At 41.9% G+C, this 14,183-nt stretch overlaps 1 protein-coding gene across 2 annotated transcripts in view; it reads left to right on the top strand.

Moving 5' to 3' along the window:
- CSMD1 (CUB and Sushi multiple domains 1) overlaps nucleotides 1-14,183 on the top strand; it is a 1,750,344-nt gene that overhangs the window by 1,675,345 nt on the left and 60,816 nt on the right. For both annotated transcript variants that reach the window (XM_067722119.1, XM_067722118.1), the window contains exon 51: nucleotides 8,687-8,881. In XM_067722119.1, the coding sequence (XP_067578220.1) occupies nucleotides 8,687-8,881 (195 nt within the window). The remainder of the gene's footprint in view (nucleotides 1-8,686; nucleotides 8,882-14,183) is intronic.

Genomic DNA, 14,183 nt, shown 5'->3' with positions numbered 1-14,183 from the left:
CTTCTTTTGAATTTTTTGAAATAGAAGAAAATTATTCCATTAGAGTTGTGTTTTTTTTAAGGTGATAGAAGATAATCTATATTTCTGTTTTAAAAAGTTAGGAATATGAGGTAAACTGGCAGACGGAGCAGTCTGTCGACTCAGCTAAACCTGCTTGTTATGGAGAACATTTAATTTCACTACACTGGACCCTGCGATAGATTCACTTACAACTGTCACAAGTACTGGTTTATAACATTTATGTAAGCAAAACGCTTTCTTTTGCTACATTTTCCAAATGGACCGGTATTTTAAAACGTTCTTTAAAAATTGTCATTACTTATATATTGGTGTGCCCAGAGTTCTCACTGATTTCATTGGTGCCAGTTGTTTTAGTCATGTACAGAATAAGTGCGGTTGTCAAGCTGTGGAGGAAATGGCAGCCTCAGAGATGCACAGGTCGGGGTTCTAACCGTGGGGGGGGCCCAGCTTACTGGCTGCTCCATGAAATACAAGTAACAGGACCGCCCATGCCCTCTCTCCCTGTATTGTTGTGAGGGTCACTCAGTGTAAAATTATATATACATTTATATAGACAATGTGAAAAGGGTGTTTTTTTAATTAATTAATTTATTTTTATAAATTTATTTATTTATTTTTGTCTGCATTGGGTCTCTGTTGCTGCACGCGGGCTTTCTCTAGTTGTGGCGAGCGGGGGCTGCTCTTCGTTGCGGTGCACGGGCTTCTCATTGCGGTGGCTGGTCTTGTTGTGGAGCACGGGCTCTAGGCACGCAGGCTTCAGTAGTTGTGGCACGCATGCTCAGTAGCTGTGGCTCGTGGGCTCTAGAGCGCAGGCTCAGTAGTTGTGGCTCACGGGCTTAGTTGCTCCGTGGCATGTGGCATCTTCCCGGACCAGGGATCGAATACATGTCCCTGGCATTGGCAGGCGGATTCTTAACCCCTGCGCCACCAGGGAAGTCCCAGGGTGTTTATTTTTGAAAACACTAAACAAATACAAGCCGGTGGAAGCAGCAGTACTAGTAGCCACCCGTGACTTCAGGCAACTGGGCAGGTGCACAGGGAAAACCCTGAATTCTAGTGTGAGAGGTTTTTGTTAGGAAGAATGAAGTGTTTTCTCTAAACTGTCAGCGCAGTGGCGTGCAGGCTGCTTTGCTGCCTCTGACGGTAACTCAGCTTTGCCTTTGTGAGTCCTGAGGGAGGCGCACACGGTCACTGCGGCTGCGTCTGAGGGGCAGGGCCGGCCCTGGACAGAGCAAGAGCCCTGCAGACGCAGATTCCAGGGCCCTGCCCCCTCCCTGGCGGCCCCCGCGCATTCCCGTCTTCCTCCAGTGATGACCCCCTTGAATCTCTGCTCTGGTTCTCGCTCAGCCTCATGTAGTCTATCATTCCACTCATTTTTCAGATTTGCCTTATTCTGTTATGTCTGATGTCATGAAATGAAAACGTCTCTATCAAGTAAAATATTCAGTTCTATGTACACACTCATTGCAGCTCCCTAAGTGTGGTATATACCTGCTTTCCTCCTGTAGCCTGGGTTTTTGTTCTCTTTTCTTTTTTTTTCCCCTCAAAGTATTGATGTTGTGGGAAGAAATTTTAAAAAATAAGAATCCAACAGAAGCACTCCAGTTTTCCTAAATAATCCCCTGTTAAACTTGTATGCACTGATTTATATAATCTTTTATATTTATGTGTTGTATTTATACAATAATATGGATATATACATACATAATTTGTATATGTGTATATGTGTGTGTTTATATATGTGTGTGTATGTACATAGGTGTGTGATGTGTGTGTGTACATATATTTTTGTGTCACAAGGCAGCAGATTCTTTCACTGGCACTTAGTTTAACTGTTTCAAGTTTTGTTCTGAAAAAAATTTTTTTCAACTTTCACTTTTTTCCAGCCTATTTTTTAAAATTTATTTTTTTATTTTTAAAATGTATTATTCTCTCTTGAAATACAATGCTCTCAGTGGTCATCAGGCCATCACTTGATTGGTTTTGCTCTGGCCATTAATAATGTGTAGAAAACCTGGAAACTACAGAGAAGAGTAAAAGAAGAAGAAGGCATCTGTACTCTCACTGGCCACAGACACCCCATCGACCCTCCTCACATGCATCCCTCTTGGGTTTTTTTCACCACTGAGGTCTGAAGCCCACGTTCCAGGGAATCCCGGGATTGTGTCCTTGTGTATGTGTGTGGGGGGGGAGAGGTCCTGGTGCATGTACCATGCTTTCTCCCGCTCACATACATGCACAGCAGAAGCCACAGTCCTCTGGGCTCATACGGGGCTTCTCCCTCAGAGCATCCTTTCAGAGAAAGCCTTCACTGTGAGCATGTTGAGTCTCTCATTGATCCAATCGAGAACGATTTGCTGTAACATATGACTTAAGATTGAGTATGTGTCATACTGGGGGAAGGAAGGGTGCTCCCCCGAAAGAGAGCTGGGTGCAGGAAGCAGGGGGCAGCCGGCAGTGCACCTGGTGGAACAGGTGTGGTGGGGAGAGTCACAGCAGTTGTGTCTTGGCAGGTGGCAGAGGCTGGACTCTCCAGAGCCTTGTCTGCAGTGACCTCAAACCGGGGAAGCGTAACCCTAAGGTATGCAAGTTGTTTCCAGGATCTGTCAGAGGGGAAAGTGAAAGGAGACCTATTTCCAAACCCGAAACCTCCATATTCACTCTTCCTTCAGATCCAGCTGCCCGAGCAGACTCTCCAGCACAGGGCGTGCCTCCTCTCAATCCTTCTCAAACTTCTTCACAGAGAGAGGCCTGACTCACACACAGCGCATTTCCACAGCACACCTGATACCCTGGTTTTATTATACAGGCACAGGCTTTAAAATGGGGTGGTGTTGGTCCAAGGGAAGACAAACCAATGGCAGAGAACACAGAGCCCAGGACCATATTGGTTGATATTTCGACAAAGGTGACGCTGCAGCCCAATGAGGGAAAAGACAGAGATCTTTTCAGTAAATGGCTCAACTGGATATTCATATGGGAAAGTGAATCTGGATCCCCGCCCCACAGCATAGACAAAATCAAGGCAAGATGATTATAGGCTAAAGGTGAAAGGTGGGACATAAAGCTTCTATGAAAATACAGCTTCCCCTTTTCCACCAGCCCACCTGCATGAGCCTGGGTCAGGTAAAGACTTTGCAAGCTCACAAAAAAACCTGATAACAAAGGAAAAAGTAGATATATTGGACTGCATTAAGTTTCAGTACCGTTATTCTTCAAAACATATGTTTGAGAGCCTGATAAAGGCAAACTTAAAAAGGGTAAAGATATTTGAAGAATGTGTATCAAACAAAGATTGTGTAAAGAGTTCCAGTGAGAAAAATGCAGAATATCAAATAGATGCCACTACATCCCACATCAGAATGTATAACTTTATAGAATAAAAGGACAGGAGACCTGGCATCAACAGAAATGTTAAGTCACTGGAACTCTTAATACATTGCTGGTAAAGGTGGTAAGTTGACACATTCTCTTTGGGAAAACGTTTGGTAGCGTGTCCTAAAGCTGAAAATATCTTATGAGCCAGTAGTCCCTCCCTAGAAATATACCTACAGGTTTGTGTAAGTATATTCACCTAAGGACATGCTCAAAGCTGCAGTTTGTAAAAGCCAAAAATGTGAGACAACCCCAATGGCCATCAGTAAGGAATGGATACGTTGATCGTATATATTTATACAATGGAGCACATGTAGAGATACAAATAAGCACTCTAGCTCCATGGCTTAACATGGGTTAATTTCAAAAGTATAATACTGACGTCAGAAGTAAAAGAGTACGTGCCTCCACTCACATGGGGTTAAAACAGGTCCCACCATCTACAGTGTGTAGATGGTCACTAATGTCATTAGAAGTTGGTCCACCATCTACAGTGTGTAGATGGTCACTAAGGTCATTAGAAGTTGGTCCACCATCTACAGTGTGTAGATGGTCACTAATGTCATTAGAAGTTGGTCCACCATCTACAGTGTGTAGATGGTCACTAATGTCATTAGAAGTTGGTCCACCATCTACAGTGTGTAGATGGTCACTAATGTCATTAGAAGTTGGTTCACCATCTACAGTGTGTAGATGGTCACTAATGTCATTAGAAGTTGGTCCACCATCTACAGTGTGTAGATGGTCACTAATGTCATTAGAAGTTGGTCCACCATCTACAGTGTGTAGATGGTCACTAATGTCATTAGAAGTTGGTTCACATTCTTTCTCCCCCTGAGTGAAGTGTGCATGCTGGGCAGGGGGGGTGTGCCTGGTGGCGAGAGTGTGTGTGCAGTTCTAGTTCTCGATGTGGTTGCTGGTCAGGTGGGGGTGTGTTTATTACATAAAAGTGTACTTAACTGTATAATAGCAATTTGTGCACTTTCTATTTACATGTTTCAATACAAATTTACCTGAATATCTAAAAAAAAGGAAGAAACCAACAACACCAACAAAACCAGAAAACAAAATAAATAACACAAAACCCTCCAGAGCACCAAATTGAGGAAAGAGTCCCAAGCGCTGGTGCAGATGTAGACAAAGCCAGTGGCTTTCTGTTTACAGGTCTAGTGGATTCTAACTCCTCGTTTCCAGGACAATTTAAACAGTTTCTATCAAACGATCTTTGATAGTGGTGATATTTGGTGTATAACTAAGTATGAGTGAGAGATATCGCTGTAACAAAACAATTTCCCTTACCATTTCCTTGTTTACGTTAAACTTTCTTAACATAAATCAAATACCTGTAATAAAAATCTATAGAAAGTAAAAATTAGTAATAAAATCAATACCAAACCTAGTGTCTTTCTAATAATCAGTAATGCATGAACAGTAAAAAAGCCTTATCTATGTCATTCATTAACTGGTGTATTCCCAAAGAAATGCTACTTTTTGTGCTTAAAATAGATGAAAAATTATTGTATTGTTAATCAATCATACATTGATAATAAAATGACAGTACAATTTGCTATTGATAAATATAATAGGATTATTCATAAAGGAGTTTAAACATAAAACATATTAGAATAAGTTTCTGTGGGAATTCTAGAATGGACAGTTCAAGGAGAACACAGAATAGAACCAATTTTAGCAGTAGTCATGTATTTCTATTGAATCAATATTCAGAAGTATAATATCAAATAATATCAAATGTGGTATTATTCTCTTGGATCTGAGTAAAAGTGATGTTTTTCTTTAAGGTATAAATATTTACCATACTTTGCATATCATACTATCAATTTATCTGAGCTTCTGAGGGAAACTTTTGGGTTTTTAATGAAGAAGTGGAGTGAGATTAATATCTTTATGAAATTCCTTTAAGGACATGCAGGTGGAGTTAAGAGCTCGACTTGCAGGTGGGGGGAGGCAGTGGCTGGAGGAGTTGGGGGGTGAGGGAGCACAGTGACTCGGGGTTGGGGGGTGGGCACATGAGAACAGTTTTCAGGTTCTGACTTGGGGGGCTGGGCTGTCCCCCAGAATGCAGTCAGGAGATCATGTAGGCATGTGGGGCGTGCAGAATGTTCTGGGTCTCTTCCGCCTACACAAAGCCCCTAGAGCTGGTACAAGGAAGACTATGGCTTCCTTGTTCCCGGGGCCAAGCAACAAAGCGCATTCTCCGTGGCAGCTTGACCGGCAGGACGCAGCAGGGCTGATCCTTTTATGGGGACTGTTTGCCTTGTTCTTTTATGAGTGCAGACCTGCATGTAGTAAAACTCACCAAGTGGGGATCTGCTGACCACAGTTTGGAGGGATTGGTCTTCTCCTGCCATCTCGGTTCACATGACTTGCATTTTGCCACCCAAATAAACATCATAGGCCATTCAAACTCAGACATTTCTGTATGGTCTCCCCCTTGGGGCAGCTTTGAAAATATCAAATAGAATCACATCTGCAGAAATTTCTGGAAAGCTCCACCCTTCCCCTCTCTTCCTTTAGTAGGCCAAGGTAGACTTCAGATAAATATTTATTCCAGTTCTCATTTTTCTTTTTACTCTCAATTTCTACCCATATGCTTTTATTGCCTCAGTTTCTTTGTGTTTTTTGTTGCTGTTGCTGTTGTGTTTTGTTTTTGCTGCCATAGCACTTTTTTTGGGGGGGGGCATGTTTCTCTTCAAAGCACACACACAGACTAGAATGTCACCAGCACCTACTTTGTCAGACATTATTCTCAAAAAAAAAAAACTGTAAAAAGACATAATGTTTACAATAAAAGAACTTAGAGCCTAGCAGGGAGACAGAGATGCAAGCAAACAATTAAACCAGAATCAGATAATTAAAAGGAAACCAAATTCTATTTTCATAAAGAAAGAGGTGAGGACACGGGGAGGGGGCAGGGTAAGCTGGGACGAAGTGAGAGAGTGGCATGGACGTATATACACTACCAAATGTAAAATAGATAGCTAGTGGGAAGCAGCCGCATAGCACAGGGAGATCAGCTCGGTGCTTTGTGACCACCTAGAGGGGTGGGAGAGGGAGGGTGGGAGGGAGACGCAAGAGGAAGGAGATACGGGGATGTATGTATATGTATAGCCGATTCACTTTGTTGTACAGCAGAAACGAACACACCATTGTAAAGCAATTATACTCCAATAAAGATGTTAAATTTTTTTTTTTTTTTTTTGTGGTACGCGGGCTTCTCATTGTTGTGGCCTCTCCCGTTGCGGAGCACAGGCTCCGGACGCGCAGGCTCAGCGCGGCATGTGGGATCTTCCTGGACCGGGGCACGAACCCGTGACCCCTGCATTGGCAGGCGGACTCTCAACCACTGCGCCACCAGGGAAGCCCTCCCACCCCCCAAATTTTTTAAATAAAATAAAGAAAGAGGTAATCACGCAGAATTTGGAAACCACTGCTGTGGATGATATTAGCGGAAGAAAACTTCTGATTCCACTGTGTAAGCCAACATTGAAACCTTCTTGGCAGAAACAGAGTTTATAAAAGATAGTTCAGTGATTAAAAACCATCAAGTTAATTCTAGAAACACAGCTTTGAAGAAATGGATTTTATTTGAAAATTTAAATTAGATTTTTAAAAATTTATTTATTATTATTTTTGGCTGCGTTGGGTCTTCGTTGCTGCACGCGGGCCTTCTCTAGTTGCGGCGAGCAGGGGCTACTCTTCGTTGCGGTGCGTGGGCTTCTCGTTGCAGTGGCTTCTCTTGTTGCGGAGCACGGGCTGTAGGCGTGCGGGCTTCAGTAGTTGTGGCTCGTGGGCTCTAGGCGCATGGGCTCAGTAGTTGTGGCGCACGGGCTTAGTGGCTCCGCGGCATGTGGGATCTTCCCGGACCGGGGCTCGAAGCTGTGTCCCCTGCATTGGCAGGCGGATTCTTAACCACTGCGCCACCAGAGAAGTCCCAGATTTTATTTGAAATATGCAGCAGGATTGAAATTGAGTTATGAATTTGTCAGTTTAAAGACATTAAAGTCTTTTCAGAAATGGCAATCATGCCTGAAATTCTAAAGGTAATCTGGTTAGAAAAAAAAATTATTTATATCACTAGGTAAAACACTTGACTATCCATATAAATTTTGGATAATTGTTTTACCTAAAAAATACATGAGAACTAGATCTAAGGATTATTTTTAAATTAGAAAATTCTTTTCACATTTTAAACCTTGTTGATATTATTATTGCAATAATACCAAAAAGGCCTATTTTTTCTGTTTATTTGCACATAGTAATGGTAAAATTACCAAGAGAAGATTAAATGGGATTTTTGTAACATTTTGGATATGTCTGATTCAATTATAATGAACTTGCATAGAATTTATAAGTAAAATGTATTTATTAATATTATTCTGAAAAAAAAAAGTGGTCTCTTTAGCTAATTCTTCCAGGATCAATAAATTAATCAATCTGGTCAACTTTGTGGGTAGCTGACTGTGAAGGTTATTAGCTGATGTAGCTTCATATTTAGGGAAGTAGAGTTCTAGTTCCTAACATTGTAAAATGAATTTTAAATATTATTGTACTCTTCAGAAAATATATAAACTCACATATATCAAACCTTGCATATATTTTCAGCATTGTCATAAATTACTTAAATCCACTCCGGTAGTATTGTACTACGGCTACTGCTATTACTACTGTTATTAAAAGTGTTGCTACTGCTCTTTATTAAGTAGCTACTGTAATTCTAGTTCACCTCCTAAGGACATGAATAGATTCTCTCCTTTAAGATTCGTTAACCACTTTTCTGTATAGTATTAGTGTGTGTGCATGTGGATTTTGTGTGCCAGTAAATCCAGTAATAGAGCGTATTACGTAGGGAGGAAGGGAATGAGGGCATCTGATTTTCTTGGTCTAAGCTGGTTTTCAGTTACTCAATTACCATTTCAAGTTTCTCAGAGGATAGAGACAAATTAGAAGTAAGATTTTTCTATTCATGCCTACATTTACCTGATGATCATTTTCAATGAACCTCGAGACTTTGTGGAAGTGATTTATCCCTTTACATGTAATCCCACTGCAAGATTTCCAGTGCACTTGCCATGAGGCTGTGGAATGCATTTTGCATATGGGATCGTTTTTGTGTGGCTATGTGGGTAGTAGAGAAAACAGCAAATAACAGGTGATGGCATCTCTTCTGTGCAGCACGGTGAGTTTCATACAGGAGGCCTTTACCATGGAAAGCAGGCCTGGTCTGACCCCTTGAGAACAAAGTGATGATGTTAAGTGTGTTTCTTTCCAGCGGTCACTTGCCCTGGCATTGAAGCCCAGCTCTCAGAACATGTCACCTGGAGACTGGTGTCAGGATCCCTGAATGAGTATGGAGCCCAGGTGGTGCTGAGCTGCAGCCCCGGGTATTACCTGGAGGGCCAGAGGCTGGTGCAGTGCCACGCCAACGGCACGTGGAGCATAGGGGCGGAGAGGCCGAGATGCAGAGGTGAGTAACAGGTGTGCTCCTGACCTCGAGGCCATCCTGAATCACTGACAGCGATGACATCCACCTTTTAAGGGACTGTAATCTATTGTCCTATAGATAAACAGTGTAACCCGGTGGCATTTCTTTTCATTACAACAATGAACGTGTATATATGTATTTTTTTTTCGGTACGCGGGCCTCTCACTGTTGTGGCCTCTGCCGTTGCGGAGCACAGGCTCCAGACACGCAGGCTCAGCGGCTATGGCTCACGGGCCTAGCCGCTCCGCGGCATGTGGGATCTTCCCGGACCGGGGCATGAACCCGTGTCCCCTGCATCGGCAGGCGGACTCCCAACCACTGCGCCACCAGGGAAGCCCATGAACGTGTATTTTTGTCTGACGTACTTAAATATATGACCCCTGCATTAAGTGTTAAATGCTGTCTTTTTCTTGTTGACAATCATATTTTACAAATGTTGAAATATTAGAATACTCGATATTTCAAATCAGCTCAAAAACAAATCCAGGCCTGTATTTTAAAAGATCAATCTTATTCCATGCACTAACTATTCAGACCTTTTAATTAGGATCTTGGGAATGCGTGTATTTATGCTAAGGATATTGTGTTCTCAAATAATGACTGTCTTGAAAAGGGAGATTATTATTCTCGTAGGTACAAGATAAGCAGTTAAGCCTCTGAGTGGGTTTCATAATAAATATGAATAAATAGAAAAATGTAACGATATTAGCATTGTTCAGAGCACTGTTTGATTCAGACATATTTAATATACAATCTTTAGTGGGACTGTTCACAGGAAATTATCATGCACAAAAACAAGCAGTTAGACTAGTGTCATATTTATAAAATACACAGCTTAGTAAGAAAAAACCAGAAGAAAAATGGAAAAAGGACAAAAGAAATAATGCTTCACTGTCTGTGATAATCATTCTAATTCCACTTTTAATGGAACAAACGGTAATGCAGCTCCCACTAAAGCTCTTCACCAGCATCACAAAGGCGAATCAGGAAGGGTCAGGACCTCTGCGAGCTCATAATCCAAGTGGGCAGCACCCCCAGGCCCTGGACAGCTCTGCCTGAAGCTTATTTATTAATGGTTCCCAAATCATTCCCCAAAGTGTCCTGGTTTGACTGTTGTCTGGTCACTGAATTGGTACTGAATTTCTCCGTGTTAGAGTCTGAATTAGTGAGCTCGCTCCTTCCCACATCTGTCCCCACTAGGAAGCTCAAGATGTGACTTGGAGACTCAGTCCTTCAGTGCATAAGGAGCACATTTTTGTGAGCCCAATCTGCCACTCTGTGGTAGCTTTTTCACAGAATAAACACCAGGTCTACATTTTATTGGAACTGAACCAATAGAATCGTCAAATGTATTGTCATCCAAATCATTGTTACAGCTAAGGAGCTGTATTTTTATTTATTTTGTTGTTTGCCTATGTTTTATCTAAGAATGGCCCAGTCCACAGGATCTCCTGGATCTAACTGTTTGGGTTACCTACCTGCTTAGGGGCTGGAAATGTTAGGAGCTCCCACTCTGCTTGTCCAGTTAGCTCCAGATGAAGAGATGACCTTTGACCACCTTCTAAGCGTATCCATAACAACTATGAAGTCAGCTGGGATAGTCGCCACTTCTTGAAGAGTTTGTGTTATTCTGACTCTAGGATATTCCACCATGTCCATAGACAGAGCCCAGGTATCCAGGGGTGAAGAGGACAGGAGACCTTAGTCTCACTTTGAAACTGTTAGCTCGGCAGTCACCCATCTTTGAGGAGGAATGACTATCAATGGTTATCCCTCAAGAAACAAGAAAGCAAAATTAAAATTCCATGTCTGGGGATGCCCATATAACCCCCCAACACGAGGACTGTGTAAAAGCTGGAGCCTGTTGCAATTTTCTTGTTATGTGTATTTATTTTTTGACTTACTGCTTTAAAAATTAAGGAAAATGTTTATCACAGAAATTCATGAATCCAAAAGAAATCATCTTTGCATTTAAAATGTTATACACACGGACCTAGAGAGCCACATTGGAATTTTGCTGTATTATAGATATCCAAAGAACTTTGTCTGACTTCTGACCTGTACCTCTTTTCTAACTGCTTAGTTCAGAGTTCTCTTAAGTTAGACCTGGGTCAAGCTGTGGAGCCGGCAGGCTGGTCTTTGATGGCCTTCTCTTTGTGTTGATAACTGGGGCTCTGCCTGGGTGGATCATACAGTATCGTGGGAGTATTTATCCTTCAGACTGCACACTTCATCTGTACCATAGGAGACCCCGGAGTGGACATTCTTATTCCATTCTGTGTTGGTGTGGACACTGGTCATCACTTAGAATGACCTAAATGTGAATTTTCTTGAAAATATACTCACAAGTAAGTGTCCAGCCTGCATTAAATAACTCATGTGACACTGACTACCCCAGGGACAATGATTTCACATGGACATTTTCACTTTGAGTGAGGCCTTCTTTCTGGCTTGATCCATGTACCTTGGCACTCTCTCTCGGCCTACTAATCCAATTCCAGATTCTGGTCTACATGGCATGCCTTCACATACTTAAAAATAGCTATCATATGTCCTCTGAACCCTTTCTTCACGATTGGCAGCACTGCCCCATTCACATGTGTGTCATGTCATGTATTCGCAGCTCCTGTCTAACTGCATATTCACAAGGTTTTTTCCAGGGAGAACATGTTTGAAATTACCTACTCTTGACCTTATTTATTTGTCACATTCACAAATAATATCTGTATTGCTGACAATAACATCCATAATCCTGTTGACTTCACAGGTTTGAGAAATGAACTGTCTCAATATGATTTCTTTTTCAAAGTAGAGGATTTCAACATGACTATAACTGTAGAATTGAAGGAAAGAGGCTTTTCAGGGGGGTGAAGCAAAGCTTAGAATCCACAATAATAATGAGAAAATACTACAGTATCAACAGTAAATTGGGCAGAGCTGGGGGCACTCTGAGTGTCTTCAGCTGAGCATCCTCTGCCCAAGACACACATCCTCTGTGCAAGACACACTGAGAATTCAGAGGAGACAGTTGACTGTGCATATGAATATATATTTAACAGAAGAGAAAACAGCAAACTTACTGACTTTATTCTTGAAAACTTGATGGGAGAAAAGAACACGGAAATAAAGCTTTCCCTTGGATGTTTGACACAGGTTTTTGTTTGTTTGTTTTTTAGGGGAGAGGGGTTTTCCCTTTCAATTAGGGGAGCTTTTCAGATGGGTGCTGCCTACCTCATTAACATGTTGGGTTTACTGCCAATCAAATCTCTACGACCGAGACCCCATTATCCAGCTGCTGAAAAGCTAATATTTGTTCCATTAGTTCTTCTTTATAGTCTAGTGAACCTTAGTAGCGGACAAGCCTAAAATAGTTCCGTCACCAGGATATTTTGAACAGAGGCTAAAAGAATAGAAGAGAGTCAGCCTTTCTGCTAGTCCACCATTAACGGTGTGTCAAGACTTCTGAGAGGAGGTGTGCTCAGACCTCACTGCTATTTCACACTTCCTACTAAAAGCTGAGGTTTCAAAACACGGTCCAATGATCCTGAATGGCTACAAGTGGATCTTTAAATATCATAGCTCAGGGTGAAGTTCATACTATGTTTGAGAAGAGGCTTAATGAAAAGTTCATAACTAATTGTAAAAAAAGCTAAATCCGACTCAAATCCATTGACATTTGGTAGAGCAAACATGTTAGCAGTATCACTAAATGCATAAGATATGACCCTGTAAGAGTTTAACAATCCTGCGAACTAAGAACTCCTCATGGTTCCCTCAACAACAATAATGTTCTGATCATGACATACACTAGAGCTGAACTTCCCAAATTTTTGGTGAGCAGTGCCCCTAGAACGCACATTTCCTGGCTGTGTCTGTCTGTCCGTCTGAAATGGAACCAGGATTACGTGTCTTGGAGTAAAATCAGCTTAATTCAAAAGACTGGTCTAAATGATAAAATTTTCTTCACTTGAATTACCAGTAAAGGTCTTCAGACTTTGGATTCAGTTCCCTGAATAGGTCCTGAGATGGGCTTCACTGTTAGCGAACCGGGACCCAGCCCTGGTCAGGTGCAAGGCATTGCTTTAGGTGCTCCCACAGTCCTGTCTTTGAATCCGCTGCACAGCCCTACCTGGCAGGTGCTGGTATTAACCTTTAGGAGATGAACCAGGAGGACTGGGAGACTTAGAGAAGGTGGCCGGCGCCACCGAGCTAGGAACTGGCAGAGCTGAGCAGAACCTGGCTGGGTAGCCTGAAGCCAGGATCTGTGTTCTTAATCATGACCTTGCACTGCCTCCTATCAGTTTACTGTTAATAAGGGCTCAGTAATTTTTAGCTACATGGCAGCTTTGCCCTAAGCCCTTTACACATAAGAACTCACTCAGTACATCAGGAAGTCTGTATCACTCTTCTTAGAAGAGCTTTTCAAACACTTCCATTCTCACCTGTTAAAACACATTTCAGCCTCTGATGAACAGCTGGCCTTGATGACTTTATGATTTCCTCCTCCCCTGAGATTCTACTGATTTCTTTGTGCTCAAACTTGTGGATTTGGAGAGTGCAGGGAGTCAGGTGGCATAACAAGTATCTATAATGAAAGCGACCATTGCATTCATCTCCCCAACTGGAGTTATCGTGTGGGTGTAAGTGGTCACGGTCAGGAATGCTGAACACACGTGTGAACTGGGTACCTACATCTATAATCACTTAAGGTCTAGATTTTATTTTTTTTTAATTTTCAGAAAGTTTGCACATGTCCTATATAGTCAGCATTTTTATGGAGTTCATGATCCCAACAACTTATGCAAGTAAACGAAAGAAAACATGAACTCAGTCCTTCTGCTGCAGTGGGCATCCCGGGTTTAATTCCTCACTGCTGATGACTTTGTACCAGCTGATGACTTTGGGAAAGACCACCCACATTTCTTAATTCCTGCTACACACACATAGGTGTCTGGTAACTATGATGTGATTCTTGTGATTGGTGTAGACCGAAAAGAGGACAGAAAGCCAACTCATTTGACTGATTTGCTTGTGTGTGAATATGTTTGTATACTGTGTGTTTACTCAAGAAAAGTTTAGCTACCTGTGAGGATGAAAAAAATAGCAGTGGGTAAAGGAAGGGATGTTTTGGATTCCACCCTAAACTTTCAAGCTTTCATTTCAAGGATATAAGAGAAGAAAAATTAAGCTTCCTAGGTGGTGTGTCTGTCTCACCCTTAGGTGACACCCCTGCCCGTGTTCTTAATGAAAATGAAGACTGAAGATTTTGTCGTTTTTAAACAAA

This window comes from Pseudorca crassidens, chromosome 21, assembly GCF_039906515.1.
Source record: "Pseudorca crassidens isolate mPseCra1 chromosome 21, mPseCra1.hap1, whole genome shotgun sequence".
Lineage (NCBI taxonomy): Eukaryota > Metazoa > Chordata > Mammalia > Artiodactyla > Delphinidae > Pseudorca > Pseudorca crassidens.
The sequence above is the reverse complement of the archived record's forward strand: the minus strand, read 5'-3'. Positions and strand labels throughout refer to the sequence as shown.